Here is a 27,615-nt window from a genome sequence, read left to right as displayed (position 1 = left end):
TCTCCATCCTCTTTCTCTATGAGGGTCCATTCCTCTCTTCACCCACAAATTCTCTGCTCCCCGCCCTCAACAACCAGCCATCATTTAGAACCGGGCTGTTTCGGGTTTGCCTCTTTCCGTTATCGCCTCCTGTACTTCTTTCTGTACTTCTGCAGCCACCAGGAGGATTCCTAAGAATGCTGACACTTCCCTCTTGTCCGGGTGGGGGATTTGGCACTCGGGGAACGACCCCCGCCCCGCCTTCACTACAATGACGAGCGCCCTCTAGCTAGCGCTCCCTCTTCGCTCCAGTGGCCCTCCTGTTTGGCGCTCTCCTCGCGTTCCCATTGGCTGTCCTCGCCTTGGCGCCCAACACAAGTTCATGTCGGGATGAACCAATTCCTACGAGCTGGGGGGGGGGGAGGAAACGCTTTATTAGCTGGCGGGCCTACTTCACCGAGTCCTGAATGCGACGCGAAAACCGCAGGTAGAACAGCGCCTTCAAGACGTGGGAAGGACCGGGCGCCTTCCGCTGCCTCTTCGTGCTTTCCTTTCCCAACCCTCCTATTTCCAGAGACTAAGTGGTGCGTTCCGCGGCGAACGGGATCCGGGAGGCTTCGCCGCCATTTTGTCCGTGGTCTGTGAGCGGGGCGGGCTCAGCGCTGAGGAGAGGCCGCCGCCAGCATGTATATCAAACAGGTAAACGGAGTGATGGGGCCTCTTTTTTGTGATGAGGTGGCTCCGCTGTTGCAGGGGAGGGCGGCTTCATTAAAGTATCTGAGGGGGGAGGGCGACGCTGGCCCCGATATTTCGCTGGGGGGGGGAGATCTGGTTTGGGGAGGGAGAAGAGGGGCTTCGGCTCGAGGGGGGCTGCGGCGGCTTTTTGCTCGGGAGGTTTTTCTCCTCACGGGATGATTCCATAGATGGAGGGAGGGGGGCGGCCGAGGCTGTCATCTCCGAAAGGGCCTTTCTGGCGGATCCCACTTTCGAATGGGGGGGGGGTCCTCTTTCTCAGACTGGAGGGGGAGGAGGTGGTTTCGCCCATGGCCTGCGTATTGCAGTGCATGGCGGGGAGAGATGTAAACACTGGGAAGTCCTGGGGCCCATCTGGAGCGGACCTTCAGAATACCATATTGGTAGCGGTGTGTCATTGCAGGGGTAGACTTTCCTCTTCAGAATCCGGAAGGATCCAGTTAAAAGGCAGGATTATGTGAATGCTAGAAAATAGTTTTGTTTTTGTTTGTTTTTAAGTATGTATTCCCTTCTCAGGCCTCTGAGTTTGTTAAAGGAAGCCCCATGCCTTGTGCTTAAAAGCTATGGTCTCACCAACATTAGTAGGTGAGGGGGGCAAACCTGGATTGCAACACATCAGATTGCAGGTGGGCTTGCATGGTTGGACAGTTCCCCCTCCACCATAGAAGAAAGGCCCCATGCACGTAGTTGTGCATCTTTCTCAGGGAGAGTTCGCCTTTGGCGGTGAAGTCAAACCAATGGAAGGTTGCCGCACCTGCTGTGGCTGTAGAGACCAATAGGGGAGAGACATGTTTTGTTGCAGCTAGGGCAGATGAAGGCATCCAGTTTTAGTGCTGCAGATGCACCATGGCATTTCTTCTCTTGGTGCTGTCATTCCTCCTATGGTTATTGCTGTGGATGCACAACCAGACTGTCTTGTCTCCAGGCACTGCAGTTGTCTGCAAAGGACATCCCACATGGTGGGGTTGATGTTGCCAGCCTTCATGTCATGTTTGCAGACATCTTGCAGACATCACAAGAGCTGGTCTGCCAATCGGCTGATGCTGGAAGCCAGCTACCCGTAGAGCACATCCTTGGGGATCCTGCCATCTTCCATTCTGTGGACATGACCAAGCCAACATAGATGTTGCTGAGACAACATAGATGTTGCTGAGACAAAGTTCAAATGTGCTGGGAATGTGGGCTTGGGAGAGCACATTCTTTGTTTGAAACTGTCCTGCCATGTGATGCCCAAAATCCTCCTAATGCCGCACATGTGGAAGGCTCCTGACAGTTGTACATAGGACAGCTCTCTGCCTGCCTCTTGTGAAAGCTGCATCTCCCAAGGACACTTTGAGTCTCTGATTTGCATTCTCCTTGGCGCTAAGAGAGATAAAAACGTAATAATCTCTAACTGGTTTAAAAACCTAGCCAAAGCTCAACTTTTAACTTTACCTTCAGCCCACTCTTCAGCTTATCAGCTAAACATTGCAACTGAAACTTGAAACTTACACTTTAGCTGAAAGCTAAACCTGCAATATTGAATTTAAAGATGACTTCCCACTTTCTCAGTCTGCACTATGTGGAACTACTCTTGCGAACTGTGGGGTTTTGTTTTTTGTTTTTCCATTTTATTTACCCTTGACTTATTCTAGCTAGGTGTTCATGGTTTCTTTCAAACCACAACACAATGCTAGCACATCAAGAAAAAGCAGGGGTAGCTCATTCATGTTAAACCATAGTTAAAAAAAAAATAGGGTTTAACATCATGTGCAAATGTGGCCATTTGGAAGGTAACATGCATCACTGTCAAAAACCAGCACAAAAAGAGATTCAAGTTCAGCTTACAACTCTTTGTCTAATTTTCAAAGGACATGGACATTTTATACCCTATTGTGCAGTTTCTTCAGATTTCTTATCTGTATTTGAACTGTATTTTGAATATTAAGTTCTCTGGATGCTATCCACAGATCTTCTTTCCTATATATGGGTTCCTTTTCTCCCCACTAGCCCTGGATAATTTTCATTTTTTTAAATGAACAGACAGTTTATACGGGCAAGTTTTTCTCTTGTGTGCAAGCTGCAATGAGTCCTGAGGTGTGTGCTCAGACTGATACATTTACCACACTCGAAGGCGCTTGTTAGGTTTTTCTCTAGTATTCACTCTTCGATGACTAGCAAGGAGGGATATGTAAGAAAAATATTTCCCACACTGTAGGCATATGCACTCTTTTTGTCCAGAGTGGGTTGCCTGGTGACTTTCAAGATGAAACCCCTGAGTATGTCATTTCCCACAATCTGGATGTTCATAAGGTTTGTCTCCTGTGTGGACTTGTGCATTCTTAGGTGTGAGCCCTGAGTGAGGTATTTCACACACATCAAACATTGATAGGCTTTCTCTTCTGTGTGGATTCTCTTAAGTGCTGCAAAATTTGGCTGTCAAGCAAAACTTTCCCCACATTCCAAGCACACTTCGCTCCTGTGTGGCTTCTTTGCAGGCTGAACTCATGTACTTAAATTACTGAATTGGGTGTGAAATCTTTTTTGAAATTATTGTATTAGCAGAGTTGCAAACATTATATACCGGTATATGATGCTAGCTGTTTAGTAATTAGTGGCATTGTTTCATGTTTACATGTCACACTGGCAAGATCTGGCTTTTTAGAGAGTTTATTGATTTAATATGATTTGACTAAATGTAAAAAAGTAAAAGCTACTGTTAAATTTGTGTCTTAATCACCTATAGAATTTGGGTTGAAGAGCCAAAAGTGAGAGGGCCGGTGCATTGTAAAGGGTATGATTTGATGCAGCAAAACCAGGTTTTATTTTCTGCGTATCTTTGATGAGTTGTTGTTTTGGGGCAACTTTATAGGATTGTAATAATTAGGAACTGTATAAATAAATATTATTATTATTAATTAATATTAACAAAGTTTTCTCGATGGTATACAAAGTTTGTAAAAACAAAACCAAACCTGGGGAGATGATACAATGTAAATTTTTAGGGCATTGGATGTTGCTGCTGCTGTTGTTCCAGCTGCTCATCCACTAATGCTTCCTAGTGACTATATAGTCCTTCCCCAAGTATGCTACCTGCTAATTCTCAAATAACTTGCAGCTTAGAAAGTACAACAATGAATATTGTACCTTTGAAAAATATTACTCTCTTTTAAAACACGTAGTTATAAAAGCTGCAGATGATAGCAAATAATGATGGTATTGTTGGCCACTTTAAAAACTTGCACTTGTTTATTTTAGGTGATCATCCAGGGGTTCCGAAGCTACCGAGATCAGACTATAGTAGATCCCTTCAGTTCAAAGCATAATGTCATTGGTAAGTTTTTCTAGGACAATGACTATAATATTAAATGTGTATCGTTTAAGTGAGCCTCTTCATGGAGGTGATAGAAATATTATTTATTCTTCATAGTGAGGTGGTTGCTATTCCTTGAGTGTATATATAGTTTTTCCCTGAAGGGCTTGAAGGTTTCTGCAGACAAATGAATTGGTCTCCTTCTTCTCGCTCTCCCATACAGAGTGACTGGCTGTTGCTGGCGTTCAAATGAGAAGGGGCAATTATACAGGACAAACACATGTTAAAGAGTCTTTCTCACTCTGCTGAGCTGCAGAGTTTATAACACACAATGGAGTCCCATGGGGATGGGTCAGGTGGCAGTTCGGCCAACCTTATAATTTATTGTCATTGATCTTCCACTCTTTACATACATTTGTCTATCAGTTTTACAGCTAGTCTATAATCCTCAATTTAGAAACATTTAGTTACTGAAAATACACAATTTAACTTGACCCTTATGTGTAACTTACTTTTTCTTTTTAGTGGGCAGAAATGGTTCTGGAAAAAGCAACTTTTTCTATGGTAAGTGAAAGCTTCTGTATAATTATCTAAAATGTCATCTCCAACTCCTTCCATATCCCTATGTTCCTTGCCTGAGAGGTGCATTGCTTGGGGAACGTTAATTGCAAGGCAGATGAGTTTCTTTTAATCCCCTTTTCTTGCAACCTCCTTCACTCTGGCTATGGGTTTCACTTGCTGAGTGGGTGGCATGTTTAGTGGTTGATATCCATGGCCGGATGCTGGCTAATGCCTGGCAGTGGACCTAGTGGAGTGTCCACTAGTGGAGTGTCCACTAGTGGAGTGTCCACTAGTGGAGTGTGTGTTTTGGGGGGAGAGGGTAGATGAAAGCAGGAAATTGTGTCTCTCAAAGTGTTATTATTATTATTATTATTTAGTTGTTCATTGTGGGGCAGGCATCTGGGTTCTGCTTCAGACTGAAGTAATTGAAAAATTCCTGAAGAGATATTTGCTTTAACATTTGTCCAAGCTTTGCAACACATTGAATGCAACCTATGCTGTTCTTTATAAGAGATTCATAAAAACTGTTCATTGATAGTTTTGAATACTTCTGAACAGAATCCTAAAAATTAACATCTTACTTTATTTTCTTCATTATAGCAATTCAGTTTGTTCTCAGTGATGAATTCAGTCATCTTCGTCCTGAGCAGAGGTTGGCTTTGTTGCATGTAAGTGAAGATAACAGTTACATGTGAGCATGCTATTGTTGTAAAATAGTTAGCTGGAATAATGGTGCATGTTACTTGCATTTGTTGAAATGATAAATAGGTGATGCTATTATTTATACTTTTGGGGTTTAACTTTGATCAGCTGTCTTGGGTACTCTTTGAGGGGAAAGATGGAATAAAAATCCCTCAATAAACAGTAGGCATTCCACTGTTTGGAAAAGGTTTACTTGCTTAGAGATGCAGATGTACACTTAGAACAAGAGGCCTTGAACATGCTCAGACAGATCCCCCCCCCCCCCCCCGAGAATCTGAAGTTAGCTTAGTTTCATACTTAAATTCATTAGTGGTTTCCCACCAAAAGGCTTCATTAGAGCAGTCTAATTTAGAAAACAAATGAAAAAAAGTTGTTATAAAGCTATTAAATCACTGAAAAATGGGCATGGCATGGGGAAGATTGTAATACAAAGTACACACTTTAAAATGTGGATTAATATGATGATCTTTCTTAGGAAGGCACAGGTCCTCGTGTTATTTCTGCTTTTGTGGAAATCATCTTTGACAACTCAGACAACAGGTTACCAGTAAGTTAAAAATAGTGTACATCAGCTTGTTTTCTTTAGTTTATATTAAGAGGCATAGTTTGCAATCTCTGCCCTTCTGTTTTATTAAGATTGATAAAGAAGAAGTATCTCTTCGCAGAGTCATTGGCGCTAAAAAGGACCAATATTTCCTAGACAAGAAAATGGTGACGTAAGCGCAGTTCCTTTTTTCTTTTAAACCAAATCTGGATTAAATGTACACCATAACAGGTTTCTTTTTGGGGGGGATGTTTTATTGTTAAACTTGACAATCATTTTTAAAATCATGTATGTAAGTCAACTAGAGACATTTTATATTTAGTTGACAAATAAATAGGAGGAATCCAGGATGAATGACAAGTATGTGATGCTTGCTCATAGCTGGGTCCTCTTCTGATGCCTGCAAGTTCATTTTAGAACCTAGAAAATCTCAAGTCTTCAGTTTTTCTGAAAAACAGTTTTGATTACTGTTTCAGTCTTCATGTTTGTTTGTGGGGGAAGGGGCTTGAAACATTGTAGGTGGAATTCAGCAGTGTGCTCTTCCAATCTTTGCGTCTCTCCAAGACGTTGCAGAAAGTTGCACCTTGCCTGCACACCCGTCACTTGCTGTCCTGGGGGTGTTATTCCATATTGGGGAGAGAGGTTTGGAATAGACAGTCCAACTCTGGCATTTGCACCAAGCACAGTAAAGCTTTGTTAGATTTGTATCTGCCGTCATCCACCTTTAAACAAACACTCCACGTGGAAGTACGCATTAGAATAAATCACAGGCATTTATTTTTGCAAATAAGTGAATGTGTAACTCACAGAGTTTCCAGCAAACAAGTATTCATCTTCTGGCAGTAAAATAGAGAAGAAAAAGGGTTCCAAATTGCTACCTTGCATTTGGCAAGACACAAACTATTTAAAGAAAAAGTTCTTGGTTTGCTTACAAAAAGGATCCTGCAGTCTTTGGGTTAGCAAATATGTCCCACAGAGGACCTTACGATCTTCAGATAAAAACATCTTGGAGGTCCCGGGCCACAGAGAGGTTAGGCTGGCCTCAACCAGAGCCAGGGCTTTTTTGGCTGTAACTCCGATCTGGTGGAACGCTCTGTCACAAGAGACTAGGGCCCTGCGGGACTTGACATTTTCTGCAGGGCCTGCAAGACAGAGCTGTTCCACCAGGCCTTTGGCCAGGGCACAGCCTGACCCCCTCCTTTGGCAAGCCTTACAGAACTCTAGCCCAATGGTTGCCATTAATCTGATTTGAATTTATTTTATAATGAAATGATTTTAGAATGTTATATCATTTTAATGTTGTTAGCCGCTCTGAGTGGGCGGGATATGAATAAAATTTTATTATTAATATTATTAAATGCATGTGCTAAAGAGTACATGCCATGTGCTAGGGAGTACATACCAGGGATTCAGTTCTGAGTGATCATGAGTTTTGCACTGCTAGTCAGCTTTCCCAGCTTGCCTGGAACAGTTTCTTGAAAATGATCCCAAGGCAGGTGTTTTAAATAATTGGTTTAACTTTATGCTGGAGTCTTTTGCATTTAAAAAGAATTGTCTTCACCTATGATGGTCATGTCTGAAAGTTAATGCCTATTGGAAACAGTAAGAGAAAGAATACGGAAGGTCAGGGCACCAAGTATTTCATACTCCTATTGGAGGTATTCATTTGTCTAAATAAGAATCCATGCAAACCTAAACAGCACCTAAATTGGTGCTCCCAACAAGTATATCACCTAAATTGGTGATATACTTATTGGCAGCAGCAAAATTAAACCTAGAATATATTTGAAGGACAAGGAAGAGCTTGTGCCAATGAATTGCAAAAGTTTGGTGCCAAGAATTGGGAAAAGGGGGGTAATGATATTTCAGTAGCAAGTATTCTGTCATCTGTGTTCGACCTGTTACTTCCCGTATAGAAGGAGGACTGAGCAGCAAGCACTTAAATGAAACAGAAGAAATTTTCATGTCTTAGTCTAATGGAAGCAGGCCAATTGTTATTTTTGTCCTGTATTATTTGGCTCATTCTAAACTGATCCATTGAAATCTTTACTGTTTGAAAACTTGCTTCCAGGAAAAATGATGTGATGAACCTTCTTGAAAGTGCTGGATTTTCTCGCAGCAACCCCTACTATATTGTCAAGCAAGGAAAGGTATGATGATTACCATCCTTTGAATGAAGAACAATAGTAACTTTAATGTGAAAAATAAGTAGTTCTAAAATAAGTAGGCATATTATTTTACATTCTATTTTAATTGATGTATATTTCCTTAATCATTGGATGTGTTCATAATAATTTGAAAAATCCCATGATATGTGACTGTAGCTGTCTGGTTAGCATGCTTCAATTACTGTAGCTGTCTGGTTAGCATGTTGTCCCACGCTGTCTGGTTAGCATGCTTCAATTCTTGTGGTTTTCTTTCTGTCAGTTACATTTTTATGGTGCTGGAGTGTAGCAGTAGCATAATGATAGTGACAATTTAAACTGAATATTTGAGCAGTGATAAATTAATTATACCAAATTATTTTTTCCTAAAGAATCTCCTATACAGTCATATTTTCAGATGAGAAAATTGCATATAACTTTGTATGCTCAGATAGACCTGACAGTATCAATTTTAGGCATATAGATGGGTTGAGTTTTCACCAAACATTTGTTAACACTAGTTACAAAATGTACAAGTCTTTTCCTGACTCTAGCACAGGGGTAGTAAACCTTTTTATACCTACCGCCCACTAATGCTTGATGGAAGGAGGATTCAGCTTGTGCCATAGAACCCCCTACCGCTCAGCTGGAATCCTGAAACGCCCACTAGCGGGCGGTAGGGACTAGGTTGACAACCCCTGCTCTAGCACATAAATGCTTAGTTTTGTGTTGACAGGGACATCTGCTCATCATTGCTAATGCTGCTGCAGCAGTGTCATTGGAGATTTTGTTGCAAGAATTTTTTGTCTAAAAAAAATTTATGAAAAACTTTATAGTTACTTGTTGCTTTTTCAAACTGTGTCCAAAATGTTACATTATTCTTACTCTTTTTTCCCCCTTTTTTTAGATCAACCAGATGGCCACAGCTCCTGACTCTCAGAGATTAAAACTGTTAAGAGAAGTAGCTGGCACCAGGGTATATGATGAACGTAAAGAAGAGAGTATCTCCTTAATGAAAGAAACAGGTAAAAATTATCCTTCAGTAGCATTTCAAAATATTTTCATGTCATGTTACTTTGATATATTTAGTGTATTTTCTGGCTTGCTGAGAATGCACTGAAACAGTGGATATGAAACAAGGAGCTAAGACACAATCTGGAAATGATTGTTATGGTGTAGAATTCTATGATGCATCCATTATGATCCAACTGCATATCTGCATGTTTCTACCAGGGTTGTGCATATTTAACCCCATAAAGCAGGGGGAAGGAAGCCTGAGCCCAGGGGCCAAATACAGCCTATCAGGCCTCTGAGGAACCTTTTGAGGCTAACACCCCGTCTCCTCAGGCCACACACCCCACCAGCTCTACTGTATGCCCACCTTGAATGTTTTTGCTTACCTGAAGTGTGTCCTTGAACTCTGAGAATGACTCTTGCTTGTCCAGATGGAGGAGAAAGGAGTGTGTTTGTAAAGCTAGCATAGCTGTCAACTTTTCCCTTGTCTTGCGAGGAATCCTATTCGGAATAAGGGAATTTCCCTTTAAAAAAGGGAAACGTTGACAGCTATGAACTAGTGTACTGTAAAATGGTAAAATTCACAGTCATTGCTCCACCCACTTTTCCCTCTTGGCTCTCCCACCACTAGCATGTAGCCCCCAGATTGTTGTCCAGAAGGGTTCGTGGTCCTTGGCTAGAAAAAGGGTTGCCTGCCATAAATCAGTCATGTTGATTCGTTGTTCAAGGTGCACATCCAGCTAAATCCAGCTACTCTCCCAAAGAGCTTACTTGAGTTATTGGTGATTTTTCCTGAGAGAGCAGTGTACTGAATCAGACTGGGAACTGCACATTTATCCCTAGCTGCCTGCCTTCATGTTATGAGGAGTCTCTTTCAATTAATCTCTTTATTTTTCCTTTAAATTAAATCATTAATGATGCTGTATGTGGTTAACTCTGCTTTATCATTTGGTTATTTTGAACAACAGAAAATATGAATCATTGATTTTGAGATTTAATACAAATAATGAAATCATAGGCAACTTTTTATCATAACCATTGAGAATACAAGCTATTATGCTTAGTGGATTTTCCCCAGATAGGACATGTTATTTAAAAGAGCATTTCTGCCATGTAGTTGGTTTTGTTGTTCTGTTTAATGACAGATTCCTGATACTTATTGTCTGCACTAACTTAGTCTTATAAACTCTTTCTTAAATCATTTTTAAAGAGGGGAAAAGGGAGAAAATAAATGAGCTGTTGAAATATATAGAAGAGCGATTACATACTTTGGAAGAGGAGAAAGAAGAGCTTGCTCAATATCAAAAGTGGGATAAAATGAGAAGAGCACTGGAGTACACCATTTATAATCAGGAACTTAATGAAACCAGGGCTAAACTTGATGAGGTAAGCCATTTTAAAACTATTTATTATTCTTTTCGTTACCAGCGTTTGTTTTTCAACATACGTTTTAAAAAATATAGTTATGTTGTGCATGTTAACCCACAACTGATGTTTTTTCAGCTTTCTGCCAAAAGGGAAACAAGTGGAGAAAAATCAAGGCAATTAAGAGATGCACAGCAGGATGCTCGAGATAAAATGGAGGTGAGGTCTTCATTGTTCTGATCAGAACTTCTTTGAAGTCTCTCAGCCCCACTCACCTCACAGAGTGTTTGTTGTGGGGGAGGAAAGGAAAGGAGATTGTTAGCCGCTTTGAGACTCCTTAAAGGGAGTGAAAGGCGGGATATCAAATCCAAACTCCTCTTCTTCTTCTTGATCTAAATAACTGTTTTTAAACAAATATTATTTTTTATTTGTGTAGCCAAAGCCATTACAAAAAACAAACTGCATAAATACCTTTAATGTGAAAAACAGAATAAAAAAATTACACAGTTTAAATAATTATTAAAACAAGGCATTCTGTCAGATAAGAGTTTGCTCCCCTGAAGAATTTAACTTTTCATCCCCACAAACTTTTCTCCTTAAAATTGCCGTTCTAAAGGCAGAACAGGTCATTTTTTCAGAAGTGTAGGAGGACCTGCTCACTTATAAAAGTTAATCAAATGCTCAGTAGATCTCTCCCTTCCAGCAGATGTCAAAGCGATAAACAACTACCTGACATTCAGAAGACATCTTAAGGCAGCCCTGTTCAGGGAAGTTTTTAACGTGTGATATTTTACTGTATTTTTGGTTTCTATGGAAGCCGCCCAGAGTGGCTGGGGAGGCCCAGCCAGATGGGCGGGGTATAAATAATAAATTATTATTATTATTATTATTATTATTATTATTATTATTATTATCTCAACTGGGAGATTTAAATCTTTGCACAAGACTGCTCTTAAGTCCTCATAGATTGGGCACATGAGTCAGTAGTTGCTTCTGTTTTACAGTTGCCTTAATCCATAGTAACAAGCAACAGAGACACTGGATGGGGTGTGAAAAAGACAGAATTGCATGTTTTCATCCATATGATGCATTGTTGATAGAGAGTGCATTTGGTGACATGTCACACTATATGTGCCTCTTCCTGGCTAGACCTATCATTATGTAATGAGAATTGTTTTGGTTTTAAAATTATGTAACCTGTTGTACTTTTCCAATCTTCTGTTGATGTGTTGTGTTTGTAGGAAATTGAACGGCAGGTCCGAGAACTTAAAACCAAGATTTCGGCTATGAAGGAAGAAAAGGAGCAGCTCAGTGCCGAAAGACAGGAACAGATTAAACAGAGGACCAAACTAGAGCTTAAAACGAAAGACTTGCAGGATGAGCTGGCTGGAAATAGTGAACAACGGGTAAGGGCTGGAGGCTAGTTGTAGTACATGTCAAGGTGTATTTTATTTTGTCTTTTGGGACTCTCTCATTAGAATGTAAAAACTGCAGGACAAATAATGCTTCGGTTTTATAAAAGGACAGTTGGGTACGATGACAGTTGTTCTCTGTTATCTGGTTATCTAGACTGCCATAGTGAAAAAAGAGCAGCTGTTTTTCTAATTAAAACACAGCAAGGTTATTCTTTTTCTCTATTTGGATCAAAACTGGTTTGGGGGGCGGTAACACATTAAAGTACAATATTTCATAAGAAACAACAGAGTAGATATGGATTATGGCTAACTTTGTTTATATACCACTTTCCAAGCCAGTGCTGGGTGTACCATGGATGCAGAGTAAACAGAAGTCTGTACATAGTCTACGGTACATATTGAGAAAATCTATAAGAGCAGCCAATTTCAGATTTGAACTATATCAAGCTTTCGTGCTGTCTGTATAAATTCCTTATTGAAGTTCTTATTTAATAGCATTCCACAAGAAGATCTTGTTCACAGATTACTGTTCTTGTTAAAGGCAGTAGTCTATGATAGCTTATTGCTGAGTAGCTCTATTAAAAATTGGGGATGCACAGATGCTGCTTTGAAGTTTGGTAAGCTGTAAACTGGACCAAAGCTTTTCTGAACATATAATTTCTAGTGCTTTTATAGCTACTGATTTTTTCACACCCAAAAACATTCTGATAAACCACTTCCCTTACTTATTGTTGACCTTCATATTGTCTGTTTTTTCCAGAAAAGACTCTTGAAAGAGAGGCAGAAACTTCTTGAGAAAATTGAAGAAAAACAGAAAGAGCTAGCAGAAACAGAACCAAAGTTCAATAGTGTAAAAGAAAAAGAGGAACGAGGAATTGCCAGGTCTGTGTGCTGATTAGCAGTGGTATGAAAGGGAAATATTTAGCATGTGCAATGAGGAATACTTCTGCATATACAAGCTCTTCTTTTGTGAAGGAATTGGAAAGGTTCTAGTATAGATCATGCGATGAGCAAGAAAATAATTTGGAATACATTTGGCGTGGTTAACTCTGTTAGAGCATGGTGCTGATAATGCCAGGTTTGCAGGTTCAATCCCCATATGGGACAGCTGCATATTCCAGCATTGCAGGGGGTTGACTATATGATTCTCAGGGTCCCTACCAACTCTATGATTCTGTAATCTTTGAACTTCCCTGTAAGAGAGAGAAGACACATACTAGTAGAATGGATGGAGCTGTCCTCTGTAAGAGGTAGTGGCACAGGATTGAGTAGAAGAGCTTAGTGTTTTCCTTCTGCCACTTGAAAACAAAATGTTTTCTGTCAACAGATAGAGGCTTGGGATTTTTATTTTTGAAAGTGCTGACCAATCTGAGCCTAACAGTGCAGTCCTAGAGATGTCTGCTCAGAAGTAAATCCTATTGCATTCCCGAGTAAATGTGTTTATGGTTGGAGTTAGAGAGCTTGATAAAATTCCAAAATAAAAAAAATAGGTATTTGAGCAGAACACAGAATAAAATAAAGGAAATAGTATATATCTTATCTCACTATCAAAAAAATTTCAAAGCTTTCTCTCTCTCTCTCTCTCTCTCTCTCTCTCTCTCTCTCTGCTTTTTGAGACCTGTTGAAATAGAAGATGATTGAGTAGAAAGTGATAAAACAAGTTTAAAAGAGAAGCAATTGTTAAATAACAAAATTGAAAGAAAAGAACACAAGTGTTTCTTGAAATGACTTCTTTCAGTTCCCTGCTACAGTTTAATTCAAATTTGATGTGTCATGTTAAATATGAAGAATATGCTTCTCTGTTAGGTTTATATTTTAAAAGGTTTCAGTTATATTTTTCTCTCCCAACAGACTGGCACAGGCCACCCAGGAAAGAACAGATCTTTATGCAAAGCAAGGTCGAGGAAGTCAGTTTACATCAAAAGAAGAGAGAGATAAATGGATTAAAAAAGAACTGAAATCCTTAGATCAAGCCATCAATGACAAGAAACGGCAGATTGCTGCTATACATAAAGATTTAGAAGACACAGAGGCTAACAAAGAAAAGAATCTGGAGCAGTATAGTGTAAGGATTTGAGTTTGGTGGTACAGAAATATTTGAATCAGGGTAAATTATAAGTAGTGTATATAATCAGGGTTTCTGTATGTTGGGTGTGGCTTCATACGCGTTGGGTTGCGTTCACCACCATGCTGGCACAGTGAAAATTCCTTGCCCCCTCCCTCCCGTAAATACTCTTGAGGTTCAGGGAACCCTTGAGAAACATCTGGAATGTGAGAAGGAGGAATTAGGAGACGCTCTTGTGGTGTTACCCTACAAAGGAGGGTGGAATAAAAATACTGATCTTTCAGCCAAAAGAAGACAAATTCAGCACGTGGAAAGAGTTCATATTTGTTGCTGCAGCATAAATCTAGAGGCCCCAGTAGATATCTCCGAAAAGCTGGAACCCCAAACAAAGAGTGCAGAAAACTTTAATAGTATTATAGAAAAGAGTGCATTTATGACAGAAGCTTAAGCCCTCCTAATTGGCTAACTCTACACATGCTCAAGACATGCTCCTACGTACTGTGCAATACCATAGTTCTAAGCAAAGAAAATAAATTTACTATTGACTCATACAAATGTTGCATTCTATGCTGCCAACCTTTCTGCTGTCTGTTACATGAAGCCTAATTTGGGTAAGAAGAATGTACTGCTTCTCTTCTTAGAAAATCTACCAAGGTTAGCTTGCTTTTCTCTGCTTTGAAAGCTGATAAGAGAGACACTGCTTGTTAGCAAAAAGACAAAAATGCAGCTTCTATTCACAGATGGGGGTTGCAGGGAAAATTAGCAAGCTGTCCAAGCTTGAAGGCCAAGACACCACTGAATTCCTTGCAAAATAACCAGGCAGGAGAGAGATGGCTACATTTCCAGTACATTTCCAATACAGGACAGTTGTGGTTGTGGCTGTGGCTGTGATAACGTGTTTAAGCAGCCTCAGCACTTAGCAAGCTGAGGTCACTTGTGTACAGTATCAGAGATGTGTTCTGTGACAGAGAGTGTGAGCATAGGTGTGCTTGCTATGGGTCCTAGGCCATAGCATCCATCTGGGTCCCTAGGAATTGGAGGGGAGAAGGCATACCACTGGTGACTAATCAAAGGCATCTCAAAAAAAAGAGACCTTTGACACGATCTGGTCTCCCTTTTCCTCTTTTATTGAAGAAGAGCAGCATAGTTTAATGCCACCACCATCACAGAGGTGTCTGTGGAGGGGATATGTTGATAGAAAATGTATTGTAACTTTCGAATACATTGGGGGGGGGAGTGAGTGGTGAGGAGGAGGAAGAAGAAATGGCAAGTTCTCCTTGTGTGAGCTACCTTGTGTGAACTCCCTGTTGGATGTAACCCATTATCTTGAAAGTTCCATGATTTTGTTTTTAAAAGCTGGAGGTGTAATTATGGTACAGTTAAGTAAGCTACAAGTTCAACTCTATATTTTGTCATCCTGTTTTCTGAATATTTTTAGAAGACATGCAGTGTGAGTTTGGAACTCTACTGGCCAATCCTGTCTCATGTAAACTACCAACCCCTTAACCTGGTCTCTCATGTTTCCATGCATAGGGCATGTTGAATGGGGGGGGGCGCATTGCAGACCAAAGATTGTGCAGGTTGGACCTGGGCTCATTAAATGTGCAGATCTAAAATGGATCTGGAGTATGTGGGGCCAGTACAATATAAAGAGCATACTCCATTTCACTTCGCTGTTCGCATGGGCTTGAGCCGTGAATGAAAACCTTCCAAGCAATTGTCAAATATGACTGTTCCATCTTTGTAGTCAAATATGGAAGTAGCTGAAAGTATGCTGAAAGTAGCCAAAAATCTAAATTGCTCGGTTGTAGCTTTAGTTTCTTAGCAATGTTCTCTACAAACTATAAATAGGATCTTTTATTTTATTCTGAACATAATTCTGCTGCTTAAGGGAACAAAATGTATTGGAGTCAATTAAAATCATTAGATGCTGAATTTTAAAATATCTCCTTTTATGCATTAGAAACTGGATCAGGATCTTAATGAAGTGAAAGCTCGTGTTGAAGAACTGGACAGAAAATACTATGAAGTGAAGAACAAAAAAGATGAACTACAGAGTGAGAGAAAGTTAGTATTTTTTTTTTTAAGGGTTGAGCTAACCTATGTTGTGTGAATATGTACAGTGATGTATATAAATATTGACTACTCAGACATTAATAAATACGGTTTCATTGTTTAACTATTATCAGTATAGGGTACAATCTATTGGGGGCCCTCACACTCAGGATAGGGCTTTTGTTCCAATAGAGATGTTTGTAATAAAAAAGGAAGAAACACTGTTATTACTGATGACTCCTTCAGTACCTGTTCCACCTTCGACATTGTTCTCTCAACTTTCTGGAGCTGGTTTTAGCAGGTTACTGGGAGTTGCAGAAGGGAAAAGGGACTGAAAAAAAATCACTCATCCTCTAATGTTAGTGCACACAACTTATGAATTAGTATAGGCACTGTTATACTCCAGCCCATGGAGTTGACTCATAAAATCTGTGTTGAGATAGAAAACAATTATGGAGTGGAATATAGCTTCCTGGGAATCTGAGCTTTCATATTTTCCAGAGATTATAGCCATGATAGTTCTGGAGAAATGTTTGAGAATGTGTAAGCACTGTTTTACTATCAGAGGGAACCTCATTCATGGATTCTAGCAATTAGGGCCTGGTTTTTAATTCTGTTTAATTCCAGGTTCCTACATATGATGATGTTCTCCAACTTTCCCTTGCACTTCCTTTAGTACTCCAGCTATTTCAAAAAATATTCTAAATTTTCCAAAATGTGAAACCTGGAGGCAGGGGGCTTGCATGAAATACTGTCTATCTAATTTTTTCTTCTCCAATCTTGGTGGCAAGGATTTTTGCTGTGTTAGAAAAAAGGAGTGATATTTTAAGAGATATATGACATATTGTCTCTTCTTGTTAGGGATAATAAATCAGTTTGAGGAGCTATACACTGTAGAAGAGATTTAACAAAAGAGTTAATAGCGTTAAAAAATGCTTGCGGAAAGCTTTAGATTAGGACAAGGTTATTAAAGACCTTGTAATACCACTACCCTGATCTGGTATTTTATTCTGTTTTTCCTTGAAGATACATTTTGTAATATGGAAGTGTACTATTTTTTCAGTTACTTGTGGAGAGAAGAGAATGCAGAACAGCAAGCTCTTGCTGCAAAACGGGAGGACTTGGAAAAGAAACAGCAGCTTCTTAGAGCAGCAACAGGAAAGGTGAGAGTCATAGCATGCTGTCATAATTATGATAGAGATTTTCAGTAACTAATATAGTTCTTTTTCCTTCTTTAGAATTTTGTGGGGAACGGTCAGGCCAAAAGTAAAAATCAAAACTGTCTAAAGACAAATTCATTTGTATTAAAACAAGTATTTATGACTTACCAAGTCACAAATACATACCAAACTGTGTTTTTTTAAATTAGCTTCTGTGGTCACCAATCACTTGCTTAAGTGCATACAGTTGCCCTATACCTAAACTTCAGTAGCTGTGTATATTAACTTGTCTGAACAAATAATGGATTCAGTGCTGTGTGCATTATAATGATCATTGCATAACTTTGTCCTGTTGGTATAAAACTGATGATAACTAAAAGTGGAGGAAATCCTTAAAGAGAGAGAGAGAAATAGTGATGGGGTTTACACTATTTCCACAAAGTATAGGAAGCTCAAGTAATTCTGCTTTATTATGACAGGCTATTCTAAATGGCATTGACAGCATAAACAAAGTCTTGGAGCATTTCCGTCGCAAAGGCATTAACCAACATGTTCAGAATGGCTATCATGGAATAGTAATGAATAACTTTGAGTGTGAGCCTGCTTTCTACACCTGTGTTGAAGTTACTGCAGGAAACAGGTATAGTTCTGATTACTAGGCTTTTTCTTGTAGAAATGTTCATTGTGAACATATTAACTTTAAACCATTGTCTGCTAGCACTTAAAATGGTGAATTGGGCTTTTTTCTAATAAATATTAGTGCATAAAACTTTTTGATTCCATAGGATTTTTTTCTTGGTAGTGCTTCATGGCATGTAGGAGGGGAGACAATGCAGTTTTAATTTAAGATAAAACATTCATTCATTCATTCAACTCCGTTCTCTCTCTTTTCATGTTAGGCTTTTTTATCATATTGTAGATTCGGATGAAGTTAGTACTAAGATATTAATGGAGTTCAATAAAATGAATCTGCCTGGAGAAGTAACTTTTCTGCCTCTGAACAAGCTGGATGTTAGAGATACTGCATACCCTGAAACCAATGTGAGTCTGTCGTCATCGTCTTCTTTAAATAGCAAATTGTCCTGCTAGGCCTACATACTTGTAATCGTTTCAGTGCTATTCTGGCCACAAATACAGTGGTACCTCGGGTTAAGTACTTAATTCGTTCCGGAGGTCCGTACTTAACCTGAAACTGTTCTTAACCTTAAGCACCACTTTAGCTAATGGGGCCTCCTGCTGCCGCCGCGCCGCCAAAGCCCGATTTCTGTTCTTATCCTGAAGCACTATTTCTGGCTTAGTGGAGTGTGTAACCTGAATCGTATGTAGCCCGAGGTACCACTGTAAAATGATAGCAAAGGTGGATGCAACCTGTATTTCATATGTCCCTGCATGTTGCTGTTCTAAATGTCTTTTAGCCAGGTTATTTTCCTTTAATTTAAGGGAAACCTTGTGTGATTTACTTACATTCTAGATTATTATAGTCTACATTTCAATTATTTGTATTTTTGGTACCAGGTTGGCTTTTTTATAGTATACATTTTGTACCTGAAAATAAATGCAGTACTCTTGTACTTCTTTTTAACTGTTTAATATTCTTGCTTTCAGGATGCTATTCCTATGATCAGTAAACTAAGATACAATCCAAGGTTTGATAAAGCCTTCAAGCATGTTTTTGGAAAGACTCTTATTTGTCGTAGTATGGAAGTGTCTACCCAGCTGGCCAGAGCTTTTACTATGGATTGTATTACTCTGGAAGGTATGACTTAGGTTCAATTTTATTTGCAAAGGAAAGGGATTTCACAGTTTGGCTCTTTGTCAGCTATTCAACAAAGCATATATAATTCATTGTGTTCTGATAAGCTGAATTTGTTGTGTACTAGTTCTCTCCCAAACCTTGTTCTGGCTATATATTGAAAAGGCCAGTTCATACAAATGTAATTGCTTGATTCTAAGAATAACTTAGGTAGAGCTGTAAATGTTTTTCATTAAGTGTTAATAATAATTTTAAAGTAGCAGAAGTGTAATCTCCATCCCATAGGCCTAACTAGTTCTTCTAGGCCTTTCGATTTGGCCGGCAGGGCCATTTCAACCAAGTCACACTCACCTTCCCTACATCAGATTAGCATCTATTCTTCACAAATATATTCCCCACCCCCAGGTGATCAAGTCAGCCACCGAGGGGCTTTGACTGGGGGTTATTATGACACAAGAAAGTCTCGACTTGAACTGCAGAAAGATGTAAGAAAGGTGGAAGAAGAACTAGGAGAACTTGAAGCAAAGCTCAATGAAAACCTGCGAAGAAACATTGAAAATATCCTTCATAGTGCTTGTTCATATGTGGAGGATGTTGCTGGTGGGATTGCTTATTTGCCTGTTTCTCAGTAAAATAACTGCATTGTGTGTAAGAGAATGGATGACTGAGGTACAAATAGTGTGTGAATGCTGTTGGTAGTTTTGTATGTCTCTCAGTGTACATGCATTTGTCTTCTGCATGAAGATGAGTAAGAGATGACATAATAGAAGTTTATAAAATTAACCCTGGCATGGATAAAGTAGATAGAGAAAAGTGGGGTTTTTTTCTGTCTCATGACACTAGAACTCATGAATAACCAATGAAGCAGTGTTGGAAGATTCAAGATGGATAAAAGAAACTACTACTTCATGCAACACATGGTTAAAACTGTGGAACTCACTCCCACAGGAGGCAGTGATGGCCATGAACTTGGGTGGCTTTAAGAGCAGTGGCCAAATTCATGAAGGAAAGGGCTGTCAGTGGTTCCTGGCCATGATGGTTATGCTCTTCCTCCAATGCTTCTGAATACCAGTTGCTGGAAACCACAGAGGGGAGAGTGCTCTTGTGGTCGAATCCTGCTTGCTGGTTTCTGACAGGCAACCGTTCAGCCACTGTAAGAACAGGTTGCTGGACTAGATGGGCCATTGGCCTGATCCAGCAGGCTCTTCTTACGTTCTTATGCTTTGGTCACTGTTCGGGAAACTCAGAAGGGCTGGTTGCTGTTAAGAAAAAGTAGTGTAGGTATATTGTTGCTGAGAATCAGTCAAGATTTGCTCGGCCTAGAAGAACAGAAAAAGGGGTCTTAACCGTATATTTGCAGAGAGTAGCTCTTCACCAGTAGCGTTGTAGAAACTGAACAAATATGCCAGGAGCTTTGCTCAAAAAGTGCATATGAGATTGTTTTTGCTGGGTTTGTGGTTAAGTCTGGTAGGTGATTAGCTTGTAAGTACAATTTTCAGCTATATTGTAACTTGCACTGCATTTGTTTATAGAAGGTTATGGCAGGTAGTATTTCTGTCCATGTTAATATGCTATGATTTGTAAACAGCCTTTATTGCTGTAAAAGGATTCATTTTTTAAGACCAACAACATACCGATTTTATATCATTCATAATGTTCATGATGATCAGAATTTTTCCTTAGCACACTGCATGGATTAATAATGAAATTGATCAGCTAATGAATCAGATGCAGCAGATTGAAACCCAACAAAGAAAATTCAAAGCTTCCAGAGACAGCATCTTATCGGAGATGAAAATGTTGAAAGAGAAGAGACAGCAGTCAGAGAAAACATTTATGCCTAAGGTATGGGATCATAGATTTGTAGCGTTGGAAGGGACCACGAGGGTCATCTAGCCCAACTCTCTGCAATACAGGAATATTTTGCACAACGTGGGGCTCGAACTCATAGCCCTGAGGTCTATTTCTCTACTGATTGAGCTATCAACAGGTATAACTATAATCCTAACAACTGACTCGCAGTGGCTGGTTTAATGGAATAGAGCAACCACTGGTGCATCCACAGCCCAGTCACTTGTACTAGTCATGTCGGCAGCAGGAAAAAAACGCCCCTTTGCTAGTTCAGTTCCTTTGCTGAATCATGCTAATTGCCATCATATGACAGCAGTAGGGCCTGCTCAGGATCCAGCAGATCCTTTGCTTACAAGTGGGCATTCCCCTGATGGTGGAGCTTCCCCAGCAGCAGAGTCTAGTAAAGGGCCACTTCCGCTCCATCCAAACACCCTCCAGCATGACAGTTCAAGGGCTTTGATTGCTCTTCCTGCACCGCAGATTATACTTTCATTATCTGGATTGTTCAGTGTGCTATCCAGTAGATTAACTGGTTTTAAAAAAGGAATCAAGCAAGTAATAGTAATGCTTATGATTATGATTATTTCTCAGTCCAGTTTCATATTCCCTGAGAGTCCCTAAGGCTGCAGAGTAGGATTTTACTTCTGAGTAGGTACATATATGAGTGAGATCACTGTTGTTGCTTATTGCGTTTAAGCCTTTTTTATATGGCATTTGCTGCTAGGTCACATAATTAGATAAATTGGAAGGCTGCTTTCATGATACTCAATTTAATTTTTTCTTTAGCAACGCAGCTTACAAAGTTTGGAGGCAAGTTTACATGCTATGGAATCAACCCGGGAGTCTTTAAAAGCAGAACTGGGGACAGACCTGTTGTCGCAGCTCAGTTTAGAGGACCAGAAACGAGTTGATGCACTTAATGATGAGATCCGACAGCTACAGCAAGTAAGGACACTTAAAATGAAAAATAAAATTGCTGTGTTTAAGAATGTTGGGAAATTATTTACAAAAGCCTGTTCAGAACTATTTCCTTCCCCACTTTCTACCTTTGCTACCTTTTCATTTGGTAGCAAAAATAATGTGATACCAACATTCGTCATTCATAGAGCTGATCCACTGGAATCAATGGATGCCCATAGATTTCAGTGGGCTTGCTAGAATGTACTTATAAAACATGTATGTAAATAGTGGAGAGCATAAAGCATTTAATGAAATACCAGTAAAACTGTTTAAGGCTGATAATTTTAGTTTTGTAAACCACTTTGAGGTTTTAGTAACATAAAGCGATGTATAAATATTGTGAAATAAAATAATTTTTTAAAACAATCAGCCAACAATATTTAGTTGTTTCTGTATATCCATATGTATTTCTTGGTTTATAGGAAAACAGACAGCTTTTGAATGAAAGGATCAAGCTTGAGGGGATCATCACACGAGTCGAGACTTATCTCAATGAGAATTTGAGAAAGCGCTTAGACCAAGTTGAACAAGTAAGATATTTTATTTTGATCCACTCCATTCTTAACATTTTAAAAAAACTATTTTAAAATCATCACAGTGACTCGGTATTTACTGATGTGTCTCTAAATTAGTGGATGTTCACATAATATTTATTTATTGAATTGCCAACATTCAACAAATTTTGGAGAATCCTATGATGACACAAATATAAATTCTCTTTATGCAATTTTTGGTGTGAAGCTGCAATCTATATATTTCTAATCAATTATAAAAATGAGCTATTCAATAATAATATATTGTAAACTATGAAAAGTAACCTCTTCTATGTAGTATAGCCTATAGCTTCCTTATTTGCATCGGCTGAACTTGCATCCTGTTAACATTTTGCATTTTTAGGAGCTGAATGAGCTGAGAGAGACAGAAGGTGGCACTGTTCTTACAGCAACAACATCAGAGCTTGAGGCTATCAACAAACGAGTGAAAGATACGCTGGCACGCTCAGAAGGTTGGTAATTAAGAGAAGGTGTCATATCTAGTATATTTTATTAACATATTCTAAAATACAGTTAACTTAAAGTATTCCAAGAACAATTAACAAAGATTATAACACTGAAATGAAATCATGTTCAAAGAGTATACAGTACAAATAGTATAAAGAAGGATAAAGAATAACTAGAACTGGTAGCACAAGCCTGGACACATTAGCTGTGCTTCCCATTAAGCCCTCCAGAAGGATACAAACTATAAAAGCTTACTGGACTCCCTTAATGCATTGGATTCCATGGCTTCTTTCTGAAGCTGCTGCTAGAAGTTGTAGTGGATGCTGTGCTTGACATAATCTTAACATACCTTCATTTCTTTATACTGGCACATTTGGATTTTGTTGTCTTGTTCTTCATCACCCTACCCTGGTTATATTTTAAAATCATAGATATTATTAATAAAGATTTATCAATGTTCTGCATTTTCTTTGTATATCAAGTTGTAAGGCTCAATTTCAACTATACGTTTTTATACTATTCTTTGATTTGTTATACTAGATCTGGACAATTCAATTGATAAAACAGAAGCAGGAATCAAAGAACTCCAAAAGAGCATGGAGCGCTGGAAGAACATGGAGAAAGAGCACATGGATGCTATTAATCATGACACAAAAGAGCTTGAAAAAATGACTAACCGGCAAGGCATGCTTCTGAAGAAGAAGGAGGAGTGTATGAAGAAAATCAGGGAATTGGGATCACTTCCCCAGGAAGCGTTCGAAAAATACCAGACTTTGAGCCTGAAGCAGGTAACAAAAGTGCTGAGTGCTCATCTCCAGAGACAGTGAGTGGTGGTTCATACCGTGCTCTGATGGATTTTCTCAATTCTTTTATACAGCTATTTCGCAAACTGGAACAATGCAACACAGAACTGAAAAAATACAGTCACGTCAATAAAAAAGCTCTAGATCAGTTTGTGAACTTCTCAGAGCAGAAGGAGAAGTTGATAAAACGTCAAGAAGAGTTGGACAGGGGCTACAAGTCCATCATGGAGTTGATGAATGTCCTTGAACTCAGAAAATATGAAGCTATCCAGCTGACATTCAAACAGGTATTATTTGGCACCCATTGTGAGTGACAGGGCTGTTTGATATGTTTTGAATTGCATGTTGGAAACAATTGTATTATGTATTTTGCATGTGTTCATATTTGTAAAGTTCATAAGTTGTCACCTGGTTTTATTTTTACAAGCAAACTGAGGTTACTGAAATCTTAGCAAGAACTTACTGTATGAAAAGGTCCTAACAGAGGCATATGTCTCAGACTAGATTCTAACCAGATTGTAAATAGTTGTAGGTGCTAGAAATTTTTTATACTGTACTACGTTTACCACAATTGCTATGAGTTTGATACAGGATAAACCTGCCCTTGACCCCACCAACTGCAGTATTGGCATTTGGTGCATGTGTGAAGAGACTCTGCTTGCATATCAATGCTATACACAAGAGAAGAGCTCCTGAGCCAATCCAGATTCTCTATCCCCACCCCCTCCCCTGTGCACACGTGGAGGAGCTTTGTGTACATATGTTGTTGCAAGCATAGGGTCCCTTATACACACAGAGTATAGGGAGCCAGCCCATACAGTCCCCAGTCTTTTGTCATTCAAGTTTTTTGTTTTGCCACAAGCACCAGTGGCAAACACCAGTTTGCTACTTTGTGTTTAGTGCACTTTGGAAACACTGAATCAGCAATTATTAGAGTACTTCTTTAGTCAGGTGATGGGATGGGATGTGATTTTCTAGGATGAACTCTTATGGCAATACTTTACCAAAGTAGCTTTTGAAATCCTTTTAAATTACTTTTACAAATATTTGTCAGAAAAAGCCTTGATTTGTGCAAAGATTAATATGGATTGAATTACACTTTCTCAAGGTCTCAAAGAACTTCAGTGAAGTCTTTCAGAAGCTGGTGCCTGGGGGGAAAGCTACACTCGTGATGAAGAAAGGTGATGTGGAAGGCAGTCAGTCTCAAGATGAAGGTGAAGGTGGTGCTGAGAGTGAAAAGGGATCAGGATCTCAAAGCAGTGTTCCTTCTGTAGACCAGTTCACTGGAGTTGGGATTAGGGTAATGGAATATTTTACCTTGCACTCTCATGACCACAAATTATATTATGGCAATGCTTAAGAATTAGCAGTAACTAATCTTTCATTGTTCCTGCAGGTGTCATTTACTGGCAAGCAAGGTGAAATGAGAGAGATGCAGCAGCTTTCTGGTGGACAGAAGTCACTTGTGGCTCTAGCCTTAATTTTTGCTATCCAGAAATGTGACCCTGCGCCGTTTTACCTCTTTGATGAAATTGATCAAGCCCTAGATGCCCAGCATAGAAAGGCAGTTTCAGGTAGAGTCTTGGGTATTTTATTGTTCAACACAATGCTACATATTAATTCTCTAATTGCAGTTACAAAGAAAGCTTCTCATAATAAAAATAATTGAGATTATAGTTTCACTATAGCTGCTTAATATGACATATGTGCGTCTTGTGGCTGTCCTCTGGGGTACAGAAGTGAACTGCTGTTATGCTTCTCGGGAACACAGCTGGCTGTTTCACTGTAGCTAAAGGAAGGAACACAGGGAGATATTTGCCACTTCAAGTTGACCAGTTCCCTAGCTCTGTGGATTCCCCAGATATGTCTGCGTCTCACTGATGGGAATGACATTGTAATAGTAAGGCGGAGTATGACTTCTAGAAGGTAATCTGGCTTTATTAAGATGTGTAAACCTTATAAACCAACCTGGGGCCCTTCTTAGTGTGCCTCCTCTACATGACATCCAGAGGATGGCAACATGAGAATGGGTCTTTTCTGCAGCGGCTCCCTGTTTGTGGAATACTCTCCCCAGGGAGATTAGTCTGGTGCCTTCATTATATATATTTTTAGATACCAGGCAAAAGCATTCTTCTTCAACCAAGCCTTATTGCTACTGCTTCCATCAACCTTGGAAATGTTTTCATAGTGGCAGCCCCAAACCTGCTCTGGCACATTTTCTGGAATGACAAAAGAGCAGTGCAGCAGCCAGGAAGATGGAGTTACCCCTTGATTTCTTGACTGGTATATTCCCAATTATATATTTCTTCCAAGTCCTTCCACATTTATTCCATACATGATGAATCAAATGCCGACCAAATCGAGCTCCTATGACAGTTTGCAGAATAGTCATGTGATGCCCACTCGAGCCAATTGCTGAAATTTGCTTGCATTTTAATATCACACTTTGTTATGTAAAGAAATGCCTGGAAAATTATTTCAATGTTCGTTGAGAAATTTGTTTTACTTCCCCAGATATGATCATGGAACTGGCAGAACATGCTCAGTTTATTACCACAACTTTCAGGCCGGAACTGCTCGAGTCTGCTGATAAATTTTATGGTGTAAAATTCAGAAATAAGGTATGCAATTATAAAATGTGTTAAATAAATTATTGTAGGCAATGGCTGAAGTCCCTCCAAAGCATGATGGGACACTGTTACCATAAATAATAAATCTGGAACTTGCTTATAAATCACTTCATTAACAATAAAGGCACATGAATTCAACAGGCTTATGTTAAAGGCTGCGATGGCCTCTGACACATTTCTAGTGACTTGATTGCTAATGTTTGCATAGATTTCAGCTTCATTTGACTTACTGAAGGCAAGGGTAGTACTGCACAGATGTCTAGATACACAGACATTTCAGAACATATGACTGAGGGTTTTTATTTTTTACCTTTATTATTTTTAGTACAAAGTACGTGCTGTCCTCCTTCTAGGCTGCTTTCTGTAGACGACAGTCTAAAAGTAGGAGAGTATGCACTCCATTCTATTAAAGATCCTGTGCCAAGAGTTTGAATTGTGCTGTTTGTATAAAATACGTAACTCTTGTCATTTAGAGTGCAGACCAAAGCCGTGATGTGTCACACTTGGAGGTGGTGTGTGTGGATGGGATGGTCACCCTCCACCAGCCCAGAACAGCCCCACTGACTGTGAAGTGTAGCTCTCTTAACTTGGAGCTCCCTTTTTCTTCCACTGAAAGTGCAGGCTGGCAGAAGAACCACTGGCATGAATGTTCAAAACAGGGTGTTTGAGCGCTGCCCCGCTGGCCTCACTTGATGGACTTGTACCCACCCCTGGGAGGGACAAGCTTGTGGATACAGTGGTTGCTTTGCCACTTCATTGTGTTGCACTGCTGCCCAGCCAGGGTTTGAATTGCTCTGGCTGATTATTTTGCTCTGCCTTTGCTGTTCATAGGTGGTGGGATCAGGTATGCAGGACTCTAAAGCTCTGAGTAATGGAAATCTTGTTCTGACACTCATCACTCCAGTTTCTGAAATATCACAAGGCAGCGTCCATTCACTTTCAAATACAGGGGTCTTCCCACTTATGCTGGGGTTACATTCTGGGGCCCTGCATGCATAAGCAAATATTTTGTAAGGGGGGCTAAAAAGCCTCCAAATGCCCGTTTCCCCCTGCTGTCCAGCAATCTCATTGTCACTCTCTCTCCACACCTAAAGTTCTGGGGCCAGCTGGAGACTGGAGGTTGCACAGAGAAGTGGCTGCTGTGCTACTGTGCATGTCAGTTGCTAGGTGGGGAGAATGAACAGCCTACACAAAGCCCTGCTGTATCTCTCATCTCTTTGGGGCTTCCTCCTCCCTCACTGAAGTCCTCCTAGGGCTCCTGGGAGGGTCTCCTCACTGGCCACAAGGACTCTCCAGCTCTCTCCTGCCATTTCCTGGTTTTAATCTCTTTATTTCCTGACACCGTGCATATTTGTGGTCACGTGCAAGTTGATTGTGTCTAAGTGGGATGATGCCTGTACATATTTGCAAGCATAAAGGTTAGAAATGGAAGCTGGATTTAGGATGCAGTATTGCATGCTGAGATTTTCCTACACATTTTCAAAATGTAGAGTTGTGTGTGGAACATTTGGTAGAATGATTTTGTCTGGCTCATACATTAATTAAAAAAAGGTAAAGGCACCCCTGAC

General features: G+C 39.8%; 1 protein-coding gene and 1 long non-coding RNA gene across 9 annotated transcripts in view; one reads left to right on the top strand and one right to left on the bottom strand.

The window, feature by feature from the left end:
* Window positions 1-523: 523 nt before the first annotated feature.
* SMC3 (structural maintenance of chromosomes 3) overlaps window positions 524-27,615 on the top strand; it is a 28,845-nt gene continuing 1,753 nt past the window's right edge. The window contains exons 1-28 of the mRNA XM_081863396.1: window positions 524-678; window positions 3,970-4,045; window positions 4,550-4,588; window positions 5,186-5,253; window positions 5,763-5,834; window positions 5,924-6,003; window positions 7,903-7,981; window positions 8,883-9,000; window positions 10,200-10,375; window positions 10,493-10,573; window positions 11,596-11,760; window positions 12,530-12,651; window positions 13,621-13,834; window positions 15,798-15,901; window positions 16,953-17,052; window positions 17,529-17,689; window positions 17,949-18,090; window positions 18,655-18,805; window positions 19,208-19,360; window positions 20,496-20,647; window positions 21,440-21,598; window positions 22,036-22,143; window positions 22,511-22,619; window positions 23,155-23,402; window positions 23,492-23,704; window positions 24,526-24,717; window positions 24,814-24,991; window positions 25,932-26,038. Coding sequence (XP_081719522.1) covers window positions 664-678; window positions 3,970-4,045; window positions 4,550-4,588; window positions 5,186-5,253; window positions 5,763-5,834; window positions 5,924-6,003; window positions 7,903-7,981; window positions 8,883-9,000; window positions 10,200-10,375; window positions 10,493-10,573; window positions 11,596-11,760; window positions 12,530-12,651; window positions 13,621-13,834; window positions 15,798-15,901; window positions 16,953-17,052; window positions 17,529-17,689; window positions 17,949-18,090; window positions 18,655-18,805; window positions 19,208-19,360; window positions 20,496-20,647; window positions 21,440-21,598; window positions 22,036-22,143; window positions 22,511-22,619; window positions 23,155-23,402; window positions 23,492-23,704; window positions 24,526-24,717; window positions 24,814-24,991; window positions 25,932-26,038 — 3,582 coding nt within the window. The 5' untranslated portion in view covers window positions 524-663. The remainder of the gene's footprint in view (window positions 679-3,969; window positions 4,046-4,549; window positions 4,589-5,185; window positions 5,254-5,762; window positions 5,835-5,923; window positions 6,004-7,902; window positions 7,982-8,882; window positions 9,001-10,199; window positions 10,376-10,492; window positions 10,574-11,595; window positions 11,761-12,529; window positions 12,652-13,620; window positions 13,835-15,797; window positions 15,902-16,952; window positions 17,053-17,528; window positions 17,690-17,948; window positions 18,091-18,654; window positions 18,806-19,207; window positions 19,361-20,495; window positions 20,648-21,439; window positions 21,599-22,035; window positions 22,144-22,510; window positions 22,620-23,154; window positions 23,403-23,491; window positions 23,705-24,525; window positions 24,718-24,813; window positions 24,992-25,931; window positions 26,039-27,615) is intronic.
* LOC309342674 overlaps window positions 24,993-27,615 on the bottom strand; it is a 32,005-nt gene continuing 29,382 nt past the window's right edge. For all 8 annotated transcript variants that reach the window (XR_014156972.1, XR_014156973.1, XR_014156974.1 and 5 more), the window contains one exon: window positions 24,993-25,636. This is a non-coding gene — a long non-coding RNA (uncharacterized lncRNA). The remainder of the gene's footprint in view (window positions 25,637-27,615) is intronic.

The sequence above is a fragment of the Podarcis erhardii genome, assembly GCF_964252035.2.
Source record: "Podarcis erhardii genome assembly, chromosome: 5".
Lineage (NCBI taxonomy): Eukaryota > Metazoa > Chordata > Lepidosauria > Squamata > Lacertidae > Podarcis > Podarcis erhardii.
Note: the sequence above shows the minus strand (reverse complement) of the source record. Positions and strands in the feature narration are given on the sequence as shown.